Source organism: Oreochromis aureus, linkage group 7, assembly GCF_013358895.1.
Source record: "Oreochromis aureus strain Israel breed Guangdong linkage group 7, ZZ_aureus, whole genome shotgun sequence".
NCBI lineage: Eukaryota > Metazoa > Chordata > Actinopteri > Cichliformes > Cichlidae > Oreochromis > Oreochromis aureus.
The window spans coordinates 54,618,720-54,643,192 of NC_052948.1; the positions used below are offsets into that span (position 1 = coordinate 54,618,720).

The window sequence follows — 24,473 nt, forward strand, 5'->3', positions numbered from 1 at the left end:
CCTCTAGTCTGACGAAAAGCCATAGACCAAGCAGCAGGTATATTCTTGCTTCGATGTCCACCTTTTTTGTACCGTTCGTTGCGCATATTAATTACGTACTGGATTGTAATGGAAAATCAGTCGATCCGAGTCAAGTCATGGCGATCTATGGGGTTTCGATCCGAGTAGGTACTAATGAAAAAGGGACTTTAGTGTAGTTGCTCCAGTTGTCTCCTCACCTGGCCAACTGTCATGAATGGAAGGGGAATTTGAGAGGAGGGTGGGAGTCGGGGGCTCTGAACACTCAAGCCCAAGCAAGTATGGAGGAGGGGTAGTGTAGTGTAGTGGTGGATTGTTTGCTGATTGAAGCTGTGTGAGAAGACAAGCAGACATTTGAAATAACAGCCTTGAAGGCTCCACATACTCCGCAAAATCAATTAATTATTTTTAAAAACTAGCTAGATCACAGTGTTAGAAGTAAAAGTCTTGAATTTAAGATTTTTCCTATAGAAAAGTATGAGTATTAAAATATAGGTATATATTAAAATATATCATGTAAATTCCAAGTGAACTCGGTCCAAGTGCTGTGCAAGCCAAGGCAGCTAGTATTTTTCTAGATCAAGCTTTTTAGAAATTTTAGAAATTTTGTACAAAATGACCAAAAGCTATCAAACCTAATTGTGATAAAAACCTACCAAAATTAGGTTTTAAAGTTTAGATCATGGAAAAAAAATGTCCACTAAATAGTTTTTTATTCCAAAAACATGGCAAATAGTGAGTTGTATTTACATTTTTTAACAATAAACAAGGATTTTGATCAAGTGCTGCACAAGCATCACAGTTCTGTCTAATATAGATGTAAATGCAAACGTGTATATTTCGCCATAATAAATATCAATGAACATATCAGTCATAGTAGTATATGACAAGTACAGTAACACAGTGTTTAATGGAATACAGAGCTACAGTATTACATGAACAATGGTGTGGATATTTCAGCCAATCAGATTTTTCCCGGAGGGCGGAACTGACTTGTTGATCGGGTGTCGATTACTACTGCGCAGCCGCAGCCCGGGTGACGAAGATGGTGCTCATCAAGGAATAGTGAGTGTGAAAATGTTTTAAAAAATGTTTTTTTAGTGCGTTTAGTGGGGTATTCAAATCGGTCCCACATTTGATTAATGAGAAATACGCATGTGTGTTTCATTTAGCGTTGTCGTTCGCTGTATTTTACGCTCCTGTAGTCTGTAAAAAGCCAGCTTCTGAGCAGGTTGGATCAGGACGTGGATAACGGGACCCACCGGTCTTTTTAAGGCGTTGCTAGTACAAGCTACAGTTAGCTTCTGAGTTGTAGATGCAGAGGGGATAATTAGCTTCTTAATGAAAACGAGTTAGATAAAAAGGCTGCACCGCTCACACATAAGCCTTTTGCACATTCAGAGAGTTAGTACTACTTTGACGGTTTGCTGTATTGCCAACGTGACTGCAGCTAGCCATGTAGCAGCATGTTATATCTCTGAAATGCCGTTACGTTAAGCTTTGGTCCCGTGAGTGACAGATTAAGGGTCCTTCTGTCGGATTTACCATTTATGCTAGCTGGCTAAGTTAGCTGTAGCGGCTAGTATGACAATTCCCTGACAACCGAGTTTATTTAAGAGTCCACAATCAGCTGCTAGTAAAACTCATTGTTAAAGCAGACGAGAGCTTATCGTTAAGAAATAGTTATGCAGGGTTTATTGTCTGTTCTTCCCCATACCATACGTCAGCTATAGCCTACAAGCTAGCATGGGGTTATGGAAGGACTAACTACTTTGCTGTTAGTTTGTTGCGCTAGCGGTTAGCCCTCTTGAACTGGGCAGCTAACACGAAAATTATATTAATGATACGTAATTGTTAAAACAATTATTCTTAATATTTCTGCCCATCAATCGGGTGGATTGAAACTATACAGTGGACGTTTTCATTCTTTTCTTATTAAATCTAGCATTCACTGCGTGGCTAACCTGTGTATATATGTAGCCTAAATATAACGGGAGGCTACCTGTTGTTAGGGGATAGCACAGAATGTGGGTTCGATTTCATACAGCACTTCAGTATCAGAGCCAGGACTAGTAATACCTTTCAAAATTGTTGGTTAAAAGCAACTTACGTAGTCTCACGGAGGGAGAAACAAAGGTATTCTGGTTACTGAAATTAATCTCTCAGTAATGGCTTATATCTCAATATATTTTAAAAATCCCTAAACATAAGCTTGTGTTGTTACTGGTTAATCACGTATTATAAAATTCTGAACTGATTGTAGTATGTATCTTCTTTTCTTTTTGTTGCTGGATAATAAAATTTTAAATAATTTAAGATATTTAGTTTAAAAACAACAACAACTTTACAGCTTTAATGTCTTTTAGCCTTTCATGACACTGAACATTGAGCCCATGCAAACTTGGTGTGATGCAACAAATAACTATAAGCCACTGCCACTGGTAAATGTGTGGTACTTTTGATGTTAGACTTGATAGAATTGAGTCACAGATGACTAATATTAATGCTGTAAGGCTGACCCTTACATTTTGATATGTTACACTGGGCTGGTTTAGCCCACGTGTGTGATTGTATACATTAAACATGAGCATTAATTATGATTTTTTTTATGTCAGGCATAATTACTTTCTTAGTACAACAGATTTTTGGTGCTAAATAATACTGTTTATAAAGCAGCTTTGGTGCAGTTATTTCAGTTGACTTTGAGAAATGTGCAATGTTGGATTTAACGGCACATGTAGCAGTTCTTCCTTTGCTCAAGAATCTGGTTAGGCCCTCTATTCCTTAGCAGAGCAAGGACTAGCTTCTGCAGCTGCATTCCCAGACAGTTGCACTGGAGAAGCAGCTGAAATATACAGATGATCAGCAAATAAAATTTGCTGAAATTTCAAAGCAATAGCTAGGGGATTGGCCATGTGCATATGAATACAGAGCTTTCGGACTATGGGGAAAATGGTAAAATGAATTTCCTCTTGGCTTAGGATGAAAAGATGTCTGTTGTACCACTGTAGAAATTGATTTTTTTAATCATATTATTACATTTAAGAATCCTGACATTTAAAGGGATTCTACATGAATGTTTAACTGACTATTAGTAATTCATTCTATAACTAATCAGTTCATTTACTCATTATTTTAGCTATAAATTTACACTGTTATTTGTTGTAGCAAGAGAAACAAATAAAGCTGCTTATAATTCAAACTTTAATAAAGGTTGCATCTGAGCAGAGTACTTATACTGCATTTGTCTGTGATGTCTAAAATTCAAGCATGCTTTGACAAGACGCTTTTAGCTACCTAGATAACAGACACCTGACAAAAGATGCCCTGTGCCAAATCCTTTGGGCTTTTTAACCCAAGAAGGTCATTTTCAGTGTAGACCCTTTCGCTGCCGTTATTTTTTACAAATAGTGAGTATTAGTCAATGTAAATACAGTTTGGGGTTATGATTGTTCTTTGACACTAAATGCGGAAGATGTAAATATATGTTGGAATGTATTGATTATTGATGCACTGACAAAAACTAGGTGAAAATGAGCAAATAAGTCACCTTTAATGATTGCCAGTGACACAACTTTTTGTGCCTTTGTAATTTGCATGCATTATGCAAATTATGTAGATATTCTGAAGTATAATATTGTGTAGCACACAGTAGTGTTTATATACAGTAGACGTTGAGTACACAAGAGAACACACACTTGATCAATCAGTAGATGTTTAGGTAAAGGGTGGGGTGCTCAATCTGCCAGTCTAGGAGCATTTTTTATGAATGAGGACATGAAGATCCAAGCAAGAAAGAACTTGTTACTGTCTGTTTGGTGATTTCCTTCATTTTGTAATTAAGCTGCAATATGCATATAATAGTTCAGGTCTAGTAGCTCTTACTTTAATACGTTTAAGGTTAACACTAGAACTACTACTACTAAATTGTCTTGAACCAGCAGGTTTGTCAAATCTAGATTTTAAAAGGTAACTATTTAAGTTTCAAATTTAGGGGGGATTACAGCTTAATAGATACACAATATCTGATGGTAATTTGGAGTTTTTAATGATTTTAATGAGAAACTTGTTAATGGCTACCAAAAGCATTTGGCTGAGGTCCAATTTGCTAAGGGACATTTAACCAAGTATTAGTGTGGGTGTATGTATGCACTTGAGCCTATATGTATTCTTTGATCCTGGGTGCATTAGAGAAAATGCAAAATAAATTCAAACTTGTGCAACCAATTCTTGTTTCTTGTTTTAGTACACGTTTCTAGTAGAGCTGGGCGATATAAGATTTTTTCATATCACGATATGTTTTTTTCATTTCAGGCGATAACGATATATATCACGATATAAGCCAAATAACTATATTTGAAATAATCAGCAGCTTGTTTTGATTTAAATATTTATTTCCCATAATAAGTTCAACAGGGTAGATGTACTTAAGGAACATGAGACTTTTCATAAAAAAGGCAAATATTGCAAACTACACAAAGGGCAGCCGCTAAAGCGTTTAAGTTTCAAAATAGAACAAACAAAACAGACTACTAAATTGTCAATTCCACTTAGAAACAAAATATTAATTCTAAAAAAATAAATCTTAGTTTGTTTTACAGAACAGACAAAATTGACTAACTTTTGTCAATATCAAATAAACTGAGAACTAAAAGGAAATTCTCAATCTCTCCTTGTTGTATAGCTTAGCTTTTCAAACAGTTTTAACAGTTACTTTAGTCTGACAAAAGCCAAATGACGAATTAGCGCTTTCAGTCAGAGATTGAGCATGCACCGCTTTATTATATTTCCAGACTTGCTTTCGGCACAATTTACAGTGCGCACTACTCTGTTTTTTGTCAGACTTGAAATAGCTGAAATACCTTCACACTACGAAACTTCTGTGGCCTTTCCGTTCGACAGTCTCTCCGGCATTGGAACCATCATCTGTTTTCTCTTCGATAACCTTCGGTCACGCTGTTGGTTGATTTTTCTCTAGTCAGCACACTCATTTCCTCCATTACCCGGGCGGCGCGGCGACTGGCTGCTTCCCAAACAAATACACACGTGCGGCTTGGCACTTGTGCTGTACATAACAAGTCACGTGACGTGACGCTGCGGCTGTGATTGGTTCGGCTCTGCGCTACTTAATTTGGATTGGCTGTTCTTTTTTTTTTTTTTAAGAGCGCAAGAGAGATGAGGCCTATCGCAATAGTTTAATTTTTCTATCGAGAAAAAGTTATTTCGCAATACATATCGTTATCGTTCTATCGCCCAGCTCTAGTTTCTAGGCAACCTGACATGCTGCCATTGTTGTTTTATATTAATTTCTATGGGGTTAAATGTCATCTTCATTGGTTCTAGGTCCCACATACCCAAAAATTAATTAAATGACCCCCAGTCCCAAAGAAAAACAACAACAATAGAAAAAGTAATTAAATATGAGATGTTTTTTTTTAATGCCTACTTCAACTGATTTCATCAAGTGACAGCCTGTAACTTGAAGCCAACTTAAATGATTAGAAATAGTTTGTGTTTTATCCTGATCATTGTCTCTCTGTGCTGCACTTTTAACCCCCATCTATTGTCATCAACCTGCTGGGCAGACACCCAAGTTTGTGAATGCAGTAACTCGAGAACAAAGCGGCGTAGGAGTTTTAAATTGATACCATAGGTGTATCTACTAAAAATCTTGTACAAGTTCAAATCTCAGAGACCTCGACCTTAAGGACTCCAAGAGTTTTCTGTCACGTTTTCTAAAAATCTTGTAAATGTGAACGTAGGATTTTGAAATTCGGACCATAGCTGCATCTGCTAGGTGCATCTGTTTCCCCTCACCTCCGAAGCTCTGGCAGCAGTTGGCCTGTTTCTTCGAAACAATGTTCCTCCTTCACACTGTTATCAAGTGTTTGCTCATAATTTTATCTGAAAACTATTGCTACTTAATAATTGGAGTTCAGGTAAAGCCATATACTATATTCAGTTACTCATTGACGTTTTAAAATTCAGACTCGTAAACATTTATAGCAAAAAAATGTTTTTAAAGAAGCAAAATTTTAGGAATGTTGAATCATTTCATATAAGTTTTTAGGCAGTGGCATCTGTTTCATTACAACCATACAAAAGTGTATTTTGCTTGGTTCTATTTTAAAAATAGAATTTTATTCATATTTTATTCATATTTTTTATGTCTTTAACCTATTTGTTTCTCTCTTCTTTTCCTGTCATATCCTCCTTGCAGCCGTGTAGTGTTGCCAGTCTCTGTGGAAGAGGTGAGTATTATTGCCTACATGTTCTCTTAAAGTATATAAGGGCATATTATTTAAATTCACTGTGTTATTGTTATGTTTTGATAAAATAGAGGGAGTATTGTGTTTGTCCTACACAGAAAATGTTCATCCATGCTGGCTTTAGTCTGAACCTCATATTAAGACAAAAAGCCTTTGTTAGAGACTACTGATGTTATTGGGACAGGCTGTGTGTCGCAGAGAGCAGAGCTACACTGGGGTGTAGGCTCAACATTTTGAACTGCATTCTGGCTGTTGACTTAACAGCAATCATGTTTTTATGCTCTTTTTTTGTGTGTGTAATCTCAAAAATAGACTTCTGTTTAGTCTTTAATAATCTTCACTCCTAGTGGAGGTTATTATTGGGATTCTACAAGAAATAATTGTTTTGTTTTGTTTTCTCAACACAATGAAGGATTTTCTATATGAGTCTATTTGGGTCTTTTTTATTAGTTTGTTACTGCTCGTATTGTGAAGCACATTGTGTCAAATAACCATTAATATCAGGATGGTGGACTTCATTTGGCATGCAAGTCCAAATATCTTTTTTTTTTTTTTTTAAAAGATAAAATCTACAAATATAAAGATGTTATTGATGGGCTTGTAAAAATGTGTTTAAAGCGTTATTTAAGTGTGCAACTCAGTGACTGAAATGCTGTTTAAAATGTGGCTAGACTCTTGTAAACGAACGTGCAGCCCAACATAGCTTTTTAAATGTACATTAATACAGACAGTTACTTCCTACGTTGGTTCTAGTTGCTGTTAGTGATACTCCATCCTTGCACTTACGCGCCTGCACAGGCTTCAAGGGCCCACAAAGCCTTTCCCAATCCTTCCAGTTAATCTAAGGATTTTTCACTGTAGTCAAAGCTGATTTCCACTCTCTTCTCTTTGTGTTCCCATTTCTTGCAGTATCAAGTAGGGCAACTGTACTCTGTGGCTGAGGCCAGCAAAAATGAGACAGGAGGAGGAGAAGGCATTGAAGTGCTGAAGAATGAACCCTATGAGAAGGATGGAGAGAAGGGACAATACACACATAAAATATATCATCTAAAAAGGCAAGGCTTTGAAATCAATTTTCTTTTGAGGATGAAATTATAGGGTCCTCTATAAGAGACAATTAGTCTGACCTAATTACTTAAACACTCAGTAAGGATGATTTGTTTGATTGACAGGCTCTGTATATGCAAAGTTCTTCTCTGTTCCCGGTTTTTATCCAGTTTAACTGCTGCCTGCTTTACACTGTGTAGAGAGAGGTACCAAACCAGTACCCCTGACCAAATTCTAATTTTAAAACCTAAAACCTACTCTTAACTCTCAAACAGGTGTTAAAAGAGGTGTGAAAAACGTGAGAGCTGGTAAAAAAGTTATAATTTTTTATCACTATAATAGTCTAAGACTAGATGTCTATGTGTTAATTACTTTCACGCTGCAAGTGATGCATTTAGGGGACTGCTTTTTTTTTTTTACCTTCATTTTTTTTTTTTTTACATTTGTAAGTTGTAGTTTCAAAACCAACACTTGCCAGAACTAGGCACTACCCTAGCTCTTGATATAGCGATAGCAACATTTCTTGTGCTGTCATTATCTTCAGTAAGTTTACCTGAGGCAAGTGTTCATAACCACTGAAGCACTAACAGTGAAAAAATCTAAATATTGTCCTTCCTCTGAACAATTTTACAGACAGTGTTGTTTGTTATTTAGCAGTCATTTCTTAAAACCAGCCTTATTTTCCAGCACAATATTACACATTCTTTTAAAGTAATGCGTCCTTACATATTGTGTAGTACTTCATAGTAGTGACCACATATCACTGTGAGGACAAAACTTTGAAATAATTTACATTCATCACTGAAAGGATTTGAGCCCCTTAGTTTAAATGAAAAGTCTAGTCCAGGGGTCGGCAACCTTTAAAACCCAAAGAGCCATTTGGACCCGGTTTCCACGCAAAACAAAACACTGGGAGCCGCAAATACTTTTTGACATCTAAAATGAAGATAACACTGTACATCGTCGGGTCTGCCGTGATATTTTTACAATGGGCTTCTGCTCCTGAACCTCTGAACAAAGCATCTGCAAATCGGGGCTGTACGAAGTCACTTTCATCTTTACGCAGGACTGTAAGCTGCCGTCTGTGAGGCGTGAGCGGTGTTTGTTTTTAACATAGTTCACGGTGGAGAATAGCTGCTGACATAATGTGGATCCGAAGATCCATAATTGGCCTATCTGGGGTTGAAAGTCTCGATAAATGCACGGCGTTTAGGCTTCTGCGAGTGTGACGCTTCTTTTGAGCGATGAAAAAATTATAGAATATAATTTTAGTTTTGTATTTCAATATCACAATAATCTTCCAATTTAGAACTACAAGTTAAAAAAAACTAACATAAATAAAATACACTTCAGCTAAATACTTTTAATTTATTTTCCCAAACCACGCGGAGCCGCAGTATAAGGACTAAAGAGCTGCATGCAGCTCCGGAGCCGCAGGTTGCCGACCCCTGGTCTAGTCCCTCAACTGAAAACAGATAAAATGTGCATAAAAGTTCAGGCTTTATGTCAGGTGTTTAAACTTATTTTGTCCACCATCTGTATATTGTATGGTCTTTGTGATATTATAGAAAATGGGTTTGGGTAAGAGCTCTAGACATGTACAGCATGAGAATTGATTAAATATTTCAGATAATAACTCAAGAGAACACACACTTACTAGTTTTTAAGAGCACAGTCGGCTCCCTGTTACAATGTTTTATGGCCTTTGAAAGACACAAGTTGGAAAGTATAATGATTGTCTAATTTTCTCTTTCATAACAGTAAAGTCCCGGGTTACGTGAAGATGATTGCACCAGAAGGAGCATTAGTTTTTCACGAAAAGGCTTGGAATGCCTACCCATACTGTCGCACTAGTAAGTACACGCAGAAGAAGTCAGTTCATACTCGTGCCCTTTCATTAGTGTGCTTGTGTTATTTGAATAGCATTAATGATAAAATTATGGGGAGCAATGTGTCTGTGAGGAAATATGCAATTGATTAACTAGTAGATGCTAGTGACCAGTTACCCACAGCCCTTCCTATCTCATGTTTCCCTACCAGCTGGCTTGCCAGCCAGGCTGCAATTGTGGCAGTTGTCTGTATGATTCAGATGTTTTCCCCAGTATTTCCACCATCCTGGACTGCAGCTGACAACAGTAGACCTTCTTTTGATTCAGAGATCCACTGCAAGTGGGAGAATCACTCTAACCAGAACTTGCAGCAGGTGGAAGGCTGATTCATGCGCTGCTATGACAAACTCATCGAGGCTGAGGAAGAGGGACTACCAGCTACAGTCCGAGACAGGGAAATTGGAGCGATCCATAGAACAAGAGCCTCGTATTCCTCTATTATTTACTACAAATAAATTGTTTGCACAGAAGAAACTTAGACTTGTTATTATTTAATAGTTTTGATAGTCCACTTAGCCACTACAGAAATAGGCATTTCATAAATGCATTTCTTTAAATAATACTAAAAATGTACAGTTTTTTGTTAATTATTTGATACTGATGCTCTTTTTTTTCTCTTTTCCTTTTTACTCTGCAGTTGTGACGGTGAGTTACCCATTACCTCTTTTTGGGATGTTTTTTTGTTAAAGGCCTAGTCCCACCAGAAAATCCACCCATTAGCCATTCCATGTCCTTTAGGACAGGAGGGGTCTTACACCAAGTTAGACGATCACAGCTCATTTTTATGCCAGGAAACGTCCACAAAGTTGAGTTTGATGTGACATCTTCCACTACCTGCTTCAAATCCATTAACATAAAACATAATCTACAATTTTCATTGACATATTTGTTTAATTTTATAAGGCCAGTTTGCATTTGCATAAAATAAACAGATATTACTTTATGTATGCAACAGACACTCATCAACGTATGCCAAAAGTATTTGATCCACTCCCTGTTCCTTGATATTTGTTTCTCTGTCCTTTTGATGTTCGAAGTTCAGAGCCCAGAATTGCTTTAGATTACTGGCAAGCTAACTAGTGTTACTAATATTAAAAATAGACCAGAGCTGAGTGGTATAGCATCACCAATGTTGCTTTAGTCTGATTGGTTAATTGGATTTAGCTGCAGGTTTTACGTCTCACAACCTTCCATTCATAGTGTTGTTGGTACCAGCCAAGATCAGCTGTAGCTGTCAGTGTAGGGGACCTGCCTGACTTCTGAGTGACAGCCTGTCATTGCTTCACTTCAACATATAAAGAATGTTATTTGTCTCCTGCTTTTCAGAATGAGTACATGAAGGATGACTTCATGATTAAGATCGAGACCTGGCACAAACCTGACATGGGAACAGTAGAAAATGTAAGTGAAAGGGAATGCTGGCTGTATCCCAGCAGTGCATTAAAATTCTGTCAAATGAGAGGGGGAAGGAAAATCTATATAATATTGAGAAATGCTGGATAGTGCAGGTTGAAGTAAATGTTTAGACACCTGAGAAATGTCCATGATTTTTATGTCCCTATGTTGAGATACAGGCTCCTATTTAAAAGCCACAAAACACAGGCTGGGCAGCCTTATGTTGATGAATCTTTCTGTCATACACTTGCATGATAGAAGGGTCCAAGTTAGAGTTCACCTGGCGGTTCTGAATTTGCATGTGATTTGATTTATACTCAACAAATTTGAATGAAAAACAAATGCCTCTTTTTGTCCCTGTTTTGCGCTGAAGTGTTTCTGCTTTATGTTTTCTTTATGCAGGTCCATGAACTGGATGAGCAGACGTGGAGGACTGTCGAGGTTGTACCCATAGATATTGCAAACAAAGAAGAAGTGGCCCCAGGGGTGAGTCTTGATTATGGATGATGTTTAATGAAGACCTGCTATAAGCCACACCTTAAGAAGTAAAAAAAAAAAAAGTTTAATAGACCTGAATACAGGACAATATTTTTGCTGGAACACATTTCTAAAAAGTGAGGGCTTTATGTTTTTTTGAATTAGACAATTATGTATTTAAAGTTGCTTATGCAAGTAAAACAGCTGTGCCTCAGGAGTTTGAGTGGGTCGGAAGTAGGGCTGCACCATTAATCGTTAGAAAATCGCGATCTCAATTCATACTTATGTGCGATCTCATTTCCAAATGACAACGATTTTAAAAAAAAGAAAAAAAAAAGATGACGATTGTACCGCATTTTGATCCGGGACATAATCTGCATGAAAACAAGCGCTCACTCTTCCTGCGCAACAAATGACAAGGGCGGAGCCTTATACCACGTGATACAGAAGCCAGCTGGTTGCTAAAATTGGCAGGGATAAAACAACGGAGAGCACGTGAGAGATGACGAAGCTGTAAAGGCCAAGAAAGTGACAGGAGAAAATCCGTCCCGGTCAACCACCCAAACATCAATAACGGGAACCTTATACAGCGCTTCCCCATACCGTCGAACTCCCGCAGGCACAAAGAAATTACGGAGGCTATCACTTATCACCTGGCTAAAGATATGGCTCCCATCAACACTGTGAAACGAGGGATTTAGGAAAATGATCAACACCCTAGACAAACGCTACACAGTGCCGTCTCGCAACTATTTTTCAAATGTTGCACTACCTGCTCTATACACGCAGTGTCGAGCAACGGTGGAAACGGAATTACAAGCAGTACAACATTTTGCGGCAACGACAAAATGTGAGACATTTATTGTTTTTATGTTCAGTCTCAACTGTTATGAAGTTGATGTGCAGTTAATAAGTGCAATAAATATTTATACTGGAAAAGAAAATCGTGAGAGAATCGTGATCTCAATTCTAAGCAAAAAAATTGTGATTCTCATTTTATGCAAAATTGTGCAGCCCTAGTCGGAAGGTTAGTGGCTTGATCCCTGGCTACTCTACTCTGCATGTCAAAGTATCTTTGGGCAAGATGCTGAATTCAGAGTTTGCCTGTATGTATTCATTTTAGTGTGACTGTGTGTACATGTTAAAAGAGTGCTTGAGTAAATAATAAAAATCACTTATATGGATGTGTGTGTGATTGGGTGAATGAGACTTGTAAAAAGCTCTTTGAGTGTTCTTACAAGTCTTTGAGTATAGCAATACCAGTCCATTTCTAATTTACAAAGCTTTGAATTAATCTGTTTTCAGCCTTAAGGCTGCTTTTTTCACATTCCATTTGCTCTCCGCCTCCACAGAAAATATGACTGTGGGAATTTAACCTACACAGGGGCTATGAGATGCTTTTGTGTGTGGACCTTCAAGAGAAGGCAACAGAGTGATAGACTCTGCATAGTTTGAATGCTGATTGCTTTCAAAGTATATCTGAAAGGGACCCAGAAGAGTAGGTCCATTAGGTGTCCATCAATACTGAGTTTCACTTCACTAAAAAAATAAGTTCTTTAACCTGTTTATGTCTACAACAAAATCCAATTTAAGGATCACTAAGAGCACAAACAGGAGTATATTACCTGAGGGCTGTACTATGAAGATAGATTGGTTTGCCAGGTACCAACATTTTTAGAGTCACAAAGGTGGTTCTCTTTTTACCTGGCTGGATCACCATGGTAACATTCATTTGATTATCACATGCTCTGTGTGTTGTGATGATCAGCTCACCAGATAAATTACTTTGTGCAGGATTTCCTTACTTACAGGTAGGGCAGGGCAATATGACCAAGAATATTTATCACGAGATATATATTTGAAAATTTGCGATAACAATATAACTGACGATATAATTGATGCGAGACAAAATACTTTACAACTCCACAACTTTATTAGTGCAAAAGAACCCCCATCAATTTATTTTCACTTAAACAAGAAGCTGTTTTTTATATGCATTAAAGCTATATAAAAATTTAACAGTGGAAATGCAAATTCCTTGCTGACAGTTTAACCAAAAGGCATTTCCAGTGGAAATGGCCTGACATATCCTGAGCATAACCATGTATAATATCCACAAAAGTTAAAAAGAGGTGCTTTGCAACATGAAACTGCAGTAAAAAACAGTCAGATAAGTCTAACTTTACTCAACTCATTCTTCTTGCTTCCTCCATTTCTGTACCATTGGTTCATTAATGCTGAATTCTCTCGCAGCTGCTCTATTCCCATGTTCTACTGCATGACTGATAGCCTTGAGTTTAAAATCCGCTTCATACACATGTCTCTTAACAGGTGCCATTTTGGGGTCCTTATACACACACAATACGGTAATATTATGTTGAAGCACAGTTCGTATCACTCCGCGAGGCTCCTTACTACGGTAGCCGTAATGCTCCGACAATCCATCAAACGGTGCAGCTTCGCAGCTTACCAAAGTCGCACTAAAACATTTTTTAACAGATTTTTGAGCGCCGGACAAAAACCAAACCAGTTCCACACCACTGAAGTTGCACCATTTTTACAAACCAATTCTGGTTCATCTGTTTCATTCAACAATCCGCTTTTGCCCTTCTCATTCTCCGTTGCGGTCATGCTTTTTCCGCCATGTGCGTATGAAAACAAAGGCACTGCGCGCATGCGCGTTTTATCCATATTCTCTCGCGATATTTCATTTTCTTATCATTGCCTAACATTATACCGGTATTACCATGAACGGTATAATATGGCCCAACCCTACTTACAGGATTGTTGCATTTTGCCGTTATATTTTCATAAACTTGAATGATAACAATAGTAATAACATTTGAGAAAGTGATTTACAGTTTGAACACCTGAAGGCAAACATTGTTGTGAATTGGCACTTTATAAATAAATTTAATTTAATTGAATAAAACCACACATTAAAGACAAGTTTATATGTCCAAAAGTGCAAAAACACAGTCAAGCATATGGTTTTACATTCATTCCTGCATACACACTAACCTCTGTCACTTGACACTCAACATTTACGTATTACAGCATAGTGTAATGCGGTCTGAGCCTACACCAAGCCTGCAATCAGAGTAAGCAGTGCTGGAGCAGCCATTTGTCAGACATGTGAAGGAGTGACTAGGGATGGGTATCGTTTAGGTTTTATCCAATACCGGTGCCAAACCGGTACTTTTGAAATGGTGCCGGTGCTTAAACGGTGCTCAAACCGGTGCTTAAAGAAAGGAGAACACAAACTTTGTCCAAAAAACCTCTTATGTTTTTATTTTTAGCAGTCTCTTTTTTTTCTGCAAAATGATAACCAAGTTAGCCTTTTCTGTTGATACAACATACCTCCTTTGGTTGGAACAGGTACATAAACAATGGAAAACACAAACTTTGTCCTAAAACCTCTCATGTTTAGCTGGGGTTTTTTTTTTGTAAAAAGATAACAATGTTAGCCTTTTCTGCAGCTATAGGGCATATATGGTATCACTCCATCAAACAAGAAGACAGCTGCATGTAACTACGACGGTGTTTGCTAGTTCACCTTACTTGCATTAATTTAATAACATGGTTAGCCTACTCAATGTAAATTACACACGAACAACATTAAGCTACTCACCCAGAGAAGAACTGCTGCTGCTCCCATCGTCATCCGTCATCATTTCTGCTACACTGGCAGGGCTAGGGGCCAGGACTCTACTCTTCGGGTTCTTGGGGGATGTTGCTAACTCCGGGTCCGATAACACCACACCCGCAGTAGATGTGCTCGGCGTGAGGTCTTGCAGCAAGCTATCAAATACGGTGCATTTCTCGGCTTTTAAAAAAACACTATGCGTCGCCAGGTGTTTCATCAGATTTGAGGTGTTACCTTCTTTGCACAGTATCACCTTAAAGCACTTGTTGCAGGCTGCTGAGTTTGCATCTTTTGCTGTGAAGTAAAGCAAGACTTTTGACTGCTTCGCCTTGGGCATTTTTAATCTGTAGCTCTGCTCTAAAAGAACGTACGCACCTGGGCCCGCCTACTATCCTTGGAAAGGTAAAATGATTGGCTAGAATCCAAAGTGTATGACATCTCAAGAAAAAAAAAGCACCGAAATGTGTGCTGCTTTTTGGTCTGGTTACTACCGTTTATGTCAGAACTATGGCACCAGATACCGGTACCCATCCCTAGGAGTGACTCAAAGAAAATAGAGTGAGGAATTTGTTAATATGCTACAGATTTTCACTTTGGAATTTAGTGAAACTTAGCTATACTTTGAATACCAGTAATAGCAGTTTTTAACCAAATGATGGTCCTTTATTTAACGAAGAAAAGAGCACAGTCTTATATACAGCGGCGGAAAGGCAAAAGTCAAAGCCTCTCAGGAAACAGTTGGTGCTAAGAATAGCATAAAGTGGAGTTAATAGTCCCGCAAATGTGTTCCTCTGCATAAACTTTTCAGTTGGAGACAGGGGCTCCAAGATCCTGACTCCGCATCGCTAGAAGCAGATGGCATATGCGACAGACAAATGTTGATTGGCTGACAAGTGGACCGCAATAGAGCAGGGAGCGATAGTTCACCAGAAACAGCAGAACTGGAGGAAAAGAAACGTAAAGCATGAAAAGCAAGGACAGAGGTTGCAGTGACACTTTTCATCGTTTTTAACACTCGGTTTCACTTCAGCTCTTTGTATGCTATAGCTTTGATCTCCTTTGCGGCTGGCTTATGGATCAACAACAACATGAGCAAGAGTGGCCCACAAACTGGTTGTAGAAGATACTTTGTCTGTGAAGGTTCTCAGTCATCCAGGTCATCGTAGTCAAAGGAGTTTGCGAAGAAAAAGCGTCTGGACTTCTTTAAGTTGCTTGAAGGCGTTTCACCTCTCATCCGAGCTTCTTCAGTTCTAAGGTCAAATGGCGAGAGTCCCAGATTTAAACTCAGTGGGAGTATCCCCCAAGGAGGGACAAAGGACCCCTGGTGATCCTCTAATCACATGCGCCCAGGTGTGAAAGCGGGTGTGGGACCTAATCAGCCAGGGTTTCGGGTTTGGTGATTAGGTCCCACACCCGCCACACCTGGGCGCATGTGATTAGAGGATCACCAGGGGTCCTTTGTCCCTCCTTGGGGATACTCCCACTGAGTTTAAATCTGGGACTCTCGGCCATTTGACCTTAGAACTGAAGAAGCTTCTCGGATGAGAGGTGAAACGTCTTCAGGCAACTTAAAGAAGTCCAGACGCTTTTTCTTCGCAAACTCCTTTGACTAGAAGATACTTTGCACACTGCTTCCGTCTGACAGCAGAGCTCACCACCGCAGACAAGTAGTCCCTGGAGTACAGCGACAGTGAACGTGCCCTTTCTACTCTACTAGAAATCTTGCTTTACACATCTGGACACATTTCAAGTATCGCGTTGGTTAAATAGACCCCCTGGTGGTGGCAGTTTGAGTATAAATTTGCATAGGCTAATTACAAAAGATACCTTTTTATGGATAATTTAATAAGCAGTTGATTGACAATTTTTATAATCACACATCCTTGTGAGTATTTGTCACCCTGCTTGCTCTCTGACCAAATGTCTTTTGTGTCAGCACTGTTTGCAGTGAATATCGCTGTCGTTCAGATGGTGGCCTCCATCAGCTTCGACACTTGGGGCATGAATAAGGGATGTCAGCAGCTAATTTTTACCAAATCCATTAAGGCAGTAAATGACTCTGTAGTGCAGCACAGAGCATTTTATTTAGAAAGATCTGTCAATGTAAAATGTTCCTGTTAAAATTCCTATTACTGCTATCACAGTATCCCAGTAGATGGTTTTATTATTTTCTCTCTGCATAATCTATTCAATTGTCTTTTGTGTGACTATAATCTATGACTTTTGCTTCTGTGGATCAACAACATTTTGTCACAGTCTGACTTGAAAGGAATGCCCTTATAGTTTTTGTTATTAAATAAACTATAAATCTGTCTTTTGGAGCAGCTCAGTAATCCATTGGGCCATCAGTTAGAACATAAATCATTGTACTTGTGGTTTAAAATTTTAAAGGTGGTATTAAGGCATTGTCATTGAGGTGGATCTCGATTGTCCCAGTGTTTCTTATACTGACTCCTGTACAGTAATGACTTAAGTGGATCAGTGTGGAGGTCAAGGCTTAATCTAAATGTCCATCTGCTCCAGCTATTCGCCACACTTTCCCAACAAAGCTGATGGATTAAAACAGCACAGTAAACCTTGAGCTCAGGATTTAGGGTATGTAACAGAGATACGTTCTTGCTCTTCTTCAGTGTTACAGCTCTGTTACAACTCTGCTGAAAGGGTAGGCTGAATTCAGTGTGACTGAGACAACAAGATTTAGGGCATGTAACAGAGAGAGAGATTGTTACTCTTCGTCAGTGTCGATATATTGTCAGGGTGATATAGCGGCCTTTATTGGCAGTTTAACTGATATATTTGTGTCTGGATTTATGACCAAGAAATGAAAATTAAAACTGTAAAAAAGAGACAGGAACAGCACCCTTTAATACTCAGTGTTGATATTTCATAGTTTATCCACTAGAGAGGACTCTGCAACTTCTTTTTTGACAACACATTTAGATCACCACAAACAGAACAACCAACTCGCAAAGCTGGGTAGAGAGTAATGCTGGGCATACACTGTGTGATTTTTGGCCCATTTTGAGCCGATTTTTCAGTTGTGTGACCATTTTGGTGATCAGCCCGAGTTTCGCCTTCATCGTGTGTTGTGCATCATGTAGTATACATAGGGTAACGAGAAGCGATTAACCCCTCACGACCAGCTCCCAATCATCAATCGTTTGGTCATAAGAAATAAGAAAATCAAAAAAAAAATCAAATCCTGTCGGCCGTCGTGAGGGTGTCACTGCATCCTCTCACACTGCGCACGCGCAAACACAGAAATGAAAGTGAAAAATGGAGCAGCACAGCAGTGCAGCGTTTGATCTGGACACAAGCGATGAAAGCACAACTTGTAGAACTTTGGCAAGCTCATCTGAGCCTTTTCGATGTGGCCTCACAAAATTATCACGACCGCAACAACCATGAAAATAGTTGGATGGACATTGCTGCTCAATCACAGCTGCCTGATTAATGTTTTTCATTAGCAATTTAGCAAAGTTGATGGTGGTGGTGTGCATGTCAGTGTGAATGAAAGACAGAGGGAGAGCGAGAGACAGATTTAGTGTTATAACCTTCATGTTATGGACGCACAGTGTGAGCACTCACACTGCATCAGAGCATTGGGCCGTATAGTGTGAAACCCTGCATCGTGACCTACAAACTTCTAACCCCTGCGAGTCAATTGTACAGTTTGAGCAGGAGCTGAATAACGCGACTGAAAAAATTGCAGTGTATGCCCAGCTTAAAGAAGTAATTTCAGGGATATCAGATTTTTAATCACCAAATATCACATTGGTCTGGAAAAAAAGTTGGGCTCTAGTCTGTGTAGTATCGTGCCGGGATCTTGAATCAGTGTTGACAATTACAAACTCATGAGGGAAGTTGTTTACTGACTTCTCTGTGCTCCTCCAGCAGACAAGTTGATGTTCTGCAAGATTTAAAGATTTCTTTTTCTTTGGCTCTCCTGCAGGACTATAAGCCAGAAGAAGACCCTGCGCTTTTTCACTCGGCCAAAACAGACAGAGGACCTTTAGGACCTGAATGGAAGGTACCAGACATGGACACAGAATCTTACTCATGTTTGTCCTTTACTTTCTTAATCCTAATCCTGTGTTTATTTATCAATGCTTTTCCTGTGTGCTCTTTGCAGAGTGAGCTGAAGGCAGATTGTCCTTACATGTGTGCATACAAACTGGTCACTGTCAAGTTCAAATGGTGGGGTCTGCAGACCAAAGTGGAAAACTTCATCCACAGGGTAACGTATGCTCTCCTCTCTCATCAGATGAGAGAAGTCTTATATAGTCTTTATAAGTATTTTAAGGTCACTGAGGTACACTGGGGGGCGATCGTGGCTCAAGAGTTGGGAGTTCGCCTTGTAATCGGAAGGTTGCCGGTTCGAGCCCCAGCTTGGACAGTCTCGGTCGTTGTGTCCTTGGGCAAGACACTTCACCCGTTGCCTACTGGTGGTGGTCAGAGGGCCCGGTGGCGCCAGTGTTCGGCAGCCTCGCCTCTGTCAGTGCGCCCCAGGGTGGCTGTGGCTACAATGTAGCTTGCCATCACCAGTGTGTGAATGTGTGTGTGAATGGGTGGATGTCTGGATATGTAAAGCGCTTTGGGGTCCTTAGGGACTAGTAAAGCGCTATATAAATACAGGCCATTTACCATTTACCACTACTTTCTTTTTAATTAAAAAAACATTATCATCATGACATTATTGTCATGATGAGCTTTACAATTCATGTCCTATCTTTCCATGCTAGAGTTGAGTGTGGCTTGTGTTTTACACAAGTGTGATGAATGTGACATAAAGACATGAAGGAAACAAATCTTTCTTGCTGCTGGTCACTAAAGCACTTCTGTATTTTGGAAAATCTGTCTTTCAGCGCTGTAAAACCTTTAAAGTATTCTTTTTTTCATTTAAGTTTCTGTCTGTTTTCCACAGCAAGAAAAGCGTATTTTCACCAACTTCCATCGCCAGTTGTTCTGTTGGATTGACAAATGGGTGGGTTTGACCATGGAGGACATCAGGCGGATGGAAGAGGAGACTCAAAAAGAGCTTGAGGAGGTAATTAACTCAAATAGAATCCAATCTGGAATAACTACCCTTGTCGCGGGGTAGTTAATAAAGTTTAAATTACATACAGTCGTCTTCATATTTAGAAATGTTTGGAGATCTGTGGTAATGGTTTGAAATAATGTTTTGACCGGGCTGTTGGAGAGGACACAACATGATTCATGTTCGCGATTTAACCCTTTTGCTCCTGAATTTCACATTAGATGCGTCAGAAAGGAGATGTGCGAGGCACCTGTGCCACAGATGAGTAGAACCCCGTCGCTGTAGGTCTGACACTAGAGGCAGGCTGAGTAAGTTTCATCATGAGTGATGGTTACACTGCATGGATCAGTCTCCACTCCATGGCTTCAGGCTGCTGTCGTCCTCGTGTTTTTAACCTATATCTGGAACCATCCAGTGTTCTCTTGTCTCTTACACTTTTATATCCCAGTGTAATTTTTTCATTCTAACCTTCCTCTCCTTTTATCCCTTTATCTCTTTTTTTTTTTTTTTTTTTTTCAAATGTGTGGATTTCAGTTCTTTATTATCTTTTTGTATTCGTGACAATCATCTAAACATTTTAGGTCTTCAAAAAAACAAAACAAAACTTTCCGAGGACTAAAACTAGAATGAGCGTTAAGGCTGTCGCTGAGGATTCTTAATTATATTCAGCAGCACTACCAGGGGCAGTAGGTACCTCTGAGTGACATATCCATCTACCTGGTAAAGCCAGCTATACCAGGTAGATGGATATGTCACTCAGAGAGACAGAACATGTTGTAATTGGAATATAAGTAGGCTGCTGTCAGCTGAAAAATTGCAAAACATATTAATAATGTTTGGAGTTTTTTCTTCTTTTCAGTAATTTTATGTTTTATGACACTTAATAACAGCAGGCTAATCACATATATTAGCTAGCTTAATGGTTGTAGCTTTTCTTCAAAATAAAACTCTCAAATGCTTAGACCCAATGGGAGTCCATTTAGGTCTGAAATAATTTAACAGCAACCGTCTGTTAATGATGGCAGGATGTTCACAAGCCCACTCCACAAAGACAGATTTACAGTCCTCTCTTAGGCAATTTTTCAGATTTTAATCAAATTTGAATTTAATTTAATCATTTTTAATCAAATATTTGTATTCTAAATACTTTAATCTAATTATTGAGCATATTTTGTAATGTTTTAGTGGGTGGGATGTATTTTTAAGACATATTTCTGTTGAAATTGACACAACTGCTATACAAGTAGTTATGTCTCTGAATGTAATGCAATATAATTTGAACCTCTGTAGATGGGGGTAACGAAAGGTAATAAGTGAAAGTTATGAGTAAAACAACAGGGTTTACAACAGATTCATGTAAGACAGAGATTCCTCTCAATATCTCACTCATCTCTACTCTCTCACCAGCCCAAGTGATATGACCAATGCATTTTAAACATTGTATGTAAAAACCTTAAATGATAAGATAAGGAACAGGTTTGTGATCACTTTCATTTTCCCCCTCCTGCCTGCTACTGTTTGTCATTTTCGCTCACATTTTAAGATTTTCTTTCAGCTCCCACACCTTCACGTCAGACACTTTCATTTTTCCTCCTCATGTTTTGTGTTTGTGATGCTTATTGTTGTTTTTTTCTTTGAGTTTTGGAAGTCTGCTGCATGCACATTGCTCTTTACTAACAGACTTAAAACATCAACAGTTTGGCAAAGAGAATTCTTTTGTGTTTGGCTTAGCCATGTGTCACTTTTCTGCCTCTCATTTAGGTCCAGTTTGTGTATATTGAACTAAAAAAATGTGAACTATAGTGGGGCAAAATGTTCATTTTCTAATGTTATCTGTGTTTTGTTTTGTTTTTTAAAAAAGAGTTATTTTAAAAAAAAACAGTTTAAGCATCACTTGACTTTTTCCACAGATTCAACACACAAGCTGACTACTGCCTTTTCTTTTTCATTCAGCTGCGTAAAACAGGTCCGATTCGAGGCACCAGTGCTGCTCATGAGCAATGAGGCAAATCAACCAAACCCTGTCACGATGATGTCATCAGAGACATGTCCACCACGCTGAGGAAATGGCCCTGATTGTCGCCTCTTCGCTTCCTGTCTCACATGATTCATTGGGGGGTTTGAAATGATTGGTTAACAGTACTGTACAGATCCTACCCCCAGTCACAAGCCTCCTGTTCACTCAGAGAAGAAAAACAAAGCAAAAAAAATCAAAAAAAGAACAAAACAAAAAAAAAGAAAAAAGGTTTTGCATTCATATAAAAAGAAAAAAAAAACTTTGCACAGATCGTAAATTGCCTGATATGTAATTGTTAGTTGATTATTCCAATGGGCTTTGTTTTTATCCAGGTGTGTAAATGGTGACTCACAAAGTCAAGCCTTTTAAATTCATTAGAATGTTTTTAGCTACACGTTCCCACACAAATTTCTATGAGATGATTGAAGCAGGACCATTGAATTCCCCACCTTCTCCTTGTATTATAACTGTCTGTCTCTACTTTAAACCTCGTCTCTCCCCTCAGTATTGTCGATATACTTGTCCTGGTAAAAGGTTTTTCTCGATTCTCTGCCCTCGTTCCACTGGCCCACTATGTCTGGCTTTTTTTTGTTTTTCTTTATTTTGAATTCTCAGGCAGATCCATGCCTATTTTTTATGGTTTAAAAGCAAAAATAATGCTCATGCATGATGGGTAATTTATTGTTGCCCACCCCTTTCTTCGACACAAGTGCATGTGGACAACAGCAACTCCTCACTTTTAAACTGTCGCTGCATGTCTACAGCCGCTGCAGTGCGTGTTGTGTGTGTTGTGTAGAGGGCAAGTCAGCACCCTCCAGGAGAGTATGTACTTTACACCTGTGTGTTAGCGTGCGCATCTGTGTGCTTGTTTGTGTTTTTAACTGCCTTCACTCTTAAGACTGTCACTCTGGGGACTGAGATGGTTAACGTTCAGCATAAGATCAAGGCTTCTGAGTGCTCTCACACCACCAGCAGCCTCTTGAACTTTGCCTCATGCTGTCGCTGCATGGCCTTTCTCCTTGGCTAGGGCTTTAACTGGAGGGCTGTCAAACCTCCCCAAAAGCTTTTTTTTTTTTTTTTTTTAAATTTTCTGTTTTAGATTTAAATGAGGATGAGTGTCTGTGCGCTGCTGCGTGCATGAATCAAGGTAGTTTTTTTTTTTTTTTTAATATATCTTTCTCAAACTACTGTTTCCACTCTACTGACAGAACAAATGGGTCCAGGCAGATCTGCCATGTTTGTTACAGATGTGGATTAGCTTAGTTTTTGTTTTTTTTGTCCACCCACCCACACACACAATTACTTTTTCTTTTTCTTTTTTTTTCTTTTTTTTTTAAAGCTTTTCACCTAAGTTAACTAACTACAAGAAAGTAGTATAGTATGAGGTCGCACTGTAAATTTGACTCTTGCAGTGAACTAGTCAGAGCCTCGTCTAGAAAATGGGTGGGTCACTTTCCTCTGTCACAAACTTTTTTTTTTTTTTTTCTGGCTGCATTGACTTGAGGTTAGAGCAGTGTATCACAGCACGAGCTGAGTTTTTTGTTTTGTTTGGGGGTTTTTTTATATATATTGAAGTTAACACAGATAAGGTCAGGCTCAATGTAAAATATTTAGGATGTTTTTTATAATCATGACATAGTTTGGTTAAGGCTTTTGATCAGTTGTGTGTGTGTGTGTGTGTGTGTGTGTGTGTGTGTGTGTGTGTCTCAGAATTTGTAGGTTTTGATAGAACCTATCTCTGTGTGTTTTTGTTTAACAGGTAAAAGAGAGCCTTTAAGTGTACTTTATAAAAGGCCCGATTTTACAGATAAAGCGCTCATCAGCATTGTCAGGTTTATCATTTAATACTGTACTGCTACAAGTAACTCTAAGGAAGTTGGAATGTCAGTGGAGCACATAACAGCTTTGTGGATAGCATGCTGCTAAAGCAGAGCAAACTGTTCACGTGTTGAACTGTACCTCATCCATGCCTATGAATGTACAGCTACACAGATAAAGGGATAGATTTTGCAGGATGTTCCTAACTCCGGGAGCACTGGCATGTTTCACACCTGTACAAGCATGACATGGACCTGTTAAATCACCAGTACGAGGACAAATAGGTTTAACAAAACGGCTAATTTGCATGCTCTTTTCTCTCGGTTTGATCTATTGATGCTTTTAAGAAACTCTTGAATTGCATCACACAAGAAGGAAGTTTCCTTTAAAGGGTGGCCTCTCCCAAAATCCAGCTCCATTCAGCTTGACCTCTGAATTATATGACGAGGAGTGAAAAGCCTGAGTGAGTTTGATGACGGGAGTCGCCTTTTGTAGCATTACCACTGATACCAGGTATGACTGTGAGGGGAGGGATAGAAGGTTAGGGAACAGACGGAGTCCAAAATACTGTTTTCTTTATTGTAATCATGAAAAAGCATCTGCAAAATCTACTGTTGTTTTTTTTTTTCTGTTTTCTTTTTGTTTGTTTTTGAAAGACAAAGATTCACAGTGTATTCAGTCTTTTCTTTTAAGGCAAAATTCAGGGGAATTAGTAGTGAATGTAATAAAAATTAGTTCTTTTTTCCCACAGCTTCCAAGCTGTGACAGAAGGTCTAGACAATGGAACATAACAAAATATCTAATAAATTTGAAAGAATAAACAAATCAGTTCTGTTTATGAATCATTTGTGTGTTTATT

General features: G+C 38.7%; 1 protein-coding gene across 1 annotated transcript; it reads left to right on the forward strand.

The window, feature by feature from the left end:
- Positions 1-1,023: 1,023 nt before the first annotated feature.
- On the forward strand, positions 1,024-24,456 carry pitpnb (phosphatidylinositol transfer protein, beta). The gene is made up of 12 exons (XM_031730760.2): positions 1,024-1,083; positions 6,239-6,269; positions 7,197-7,342; positions 9,096-9,187; positions 9,861-9,868; positions 10,550-10,624; positions 11,021-11,104; positions 18,694-18,771; positions 18,874-18,978; positions 19,666-19,788; positions 20,001-20,087; positions 21,733-24,456. The coding sequence occupies exons 1-11, from the start codon at positions 1,064-1,066 to the stop codon at positions 20,046-20,048; spliced, it is 810 nt and encodes a 269-aa protein (XP_031586620.1). The 5' UTR covers positions 1,024-1,063; the 3' UTR covers positions 20,049-20,087; positions 21,733-24,456.
- Positions 24,457-24,473: the final 17 nt, after the last annotated feature.

Bases quoted from the DNA above. Each gene is read 5' to 3' on its own strand.
- pitpnb (XM_031730760.2), top strand. From the start codon at position 1,064: ATGGTGCTCATCAAGGAATA. The intron at 7,343-9,095 runs GCAAGGCTTTGA...CTTTCATAACAG, and splicing joins AAAATATATCATCTAAAAAG to TAAAGTCCCGGGTTACGTGA. The intron at 18,979-19,665 runs GTAACGTATGCT...TGTTTTCCACAG, and splicing joins TGGAAAACTTCATCCACAGG to CAAGAAAAGCGTATTTTCAC.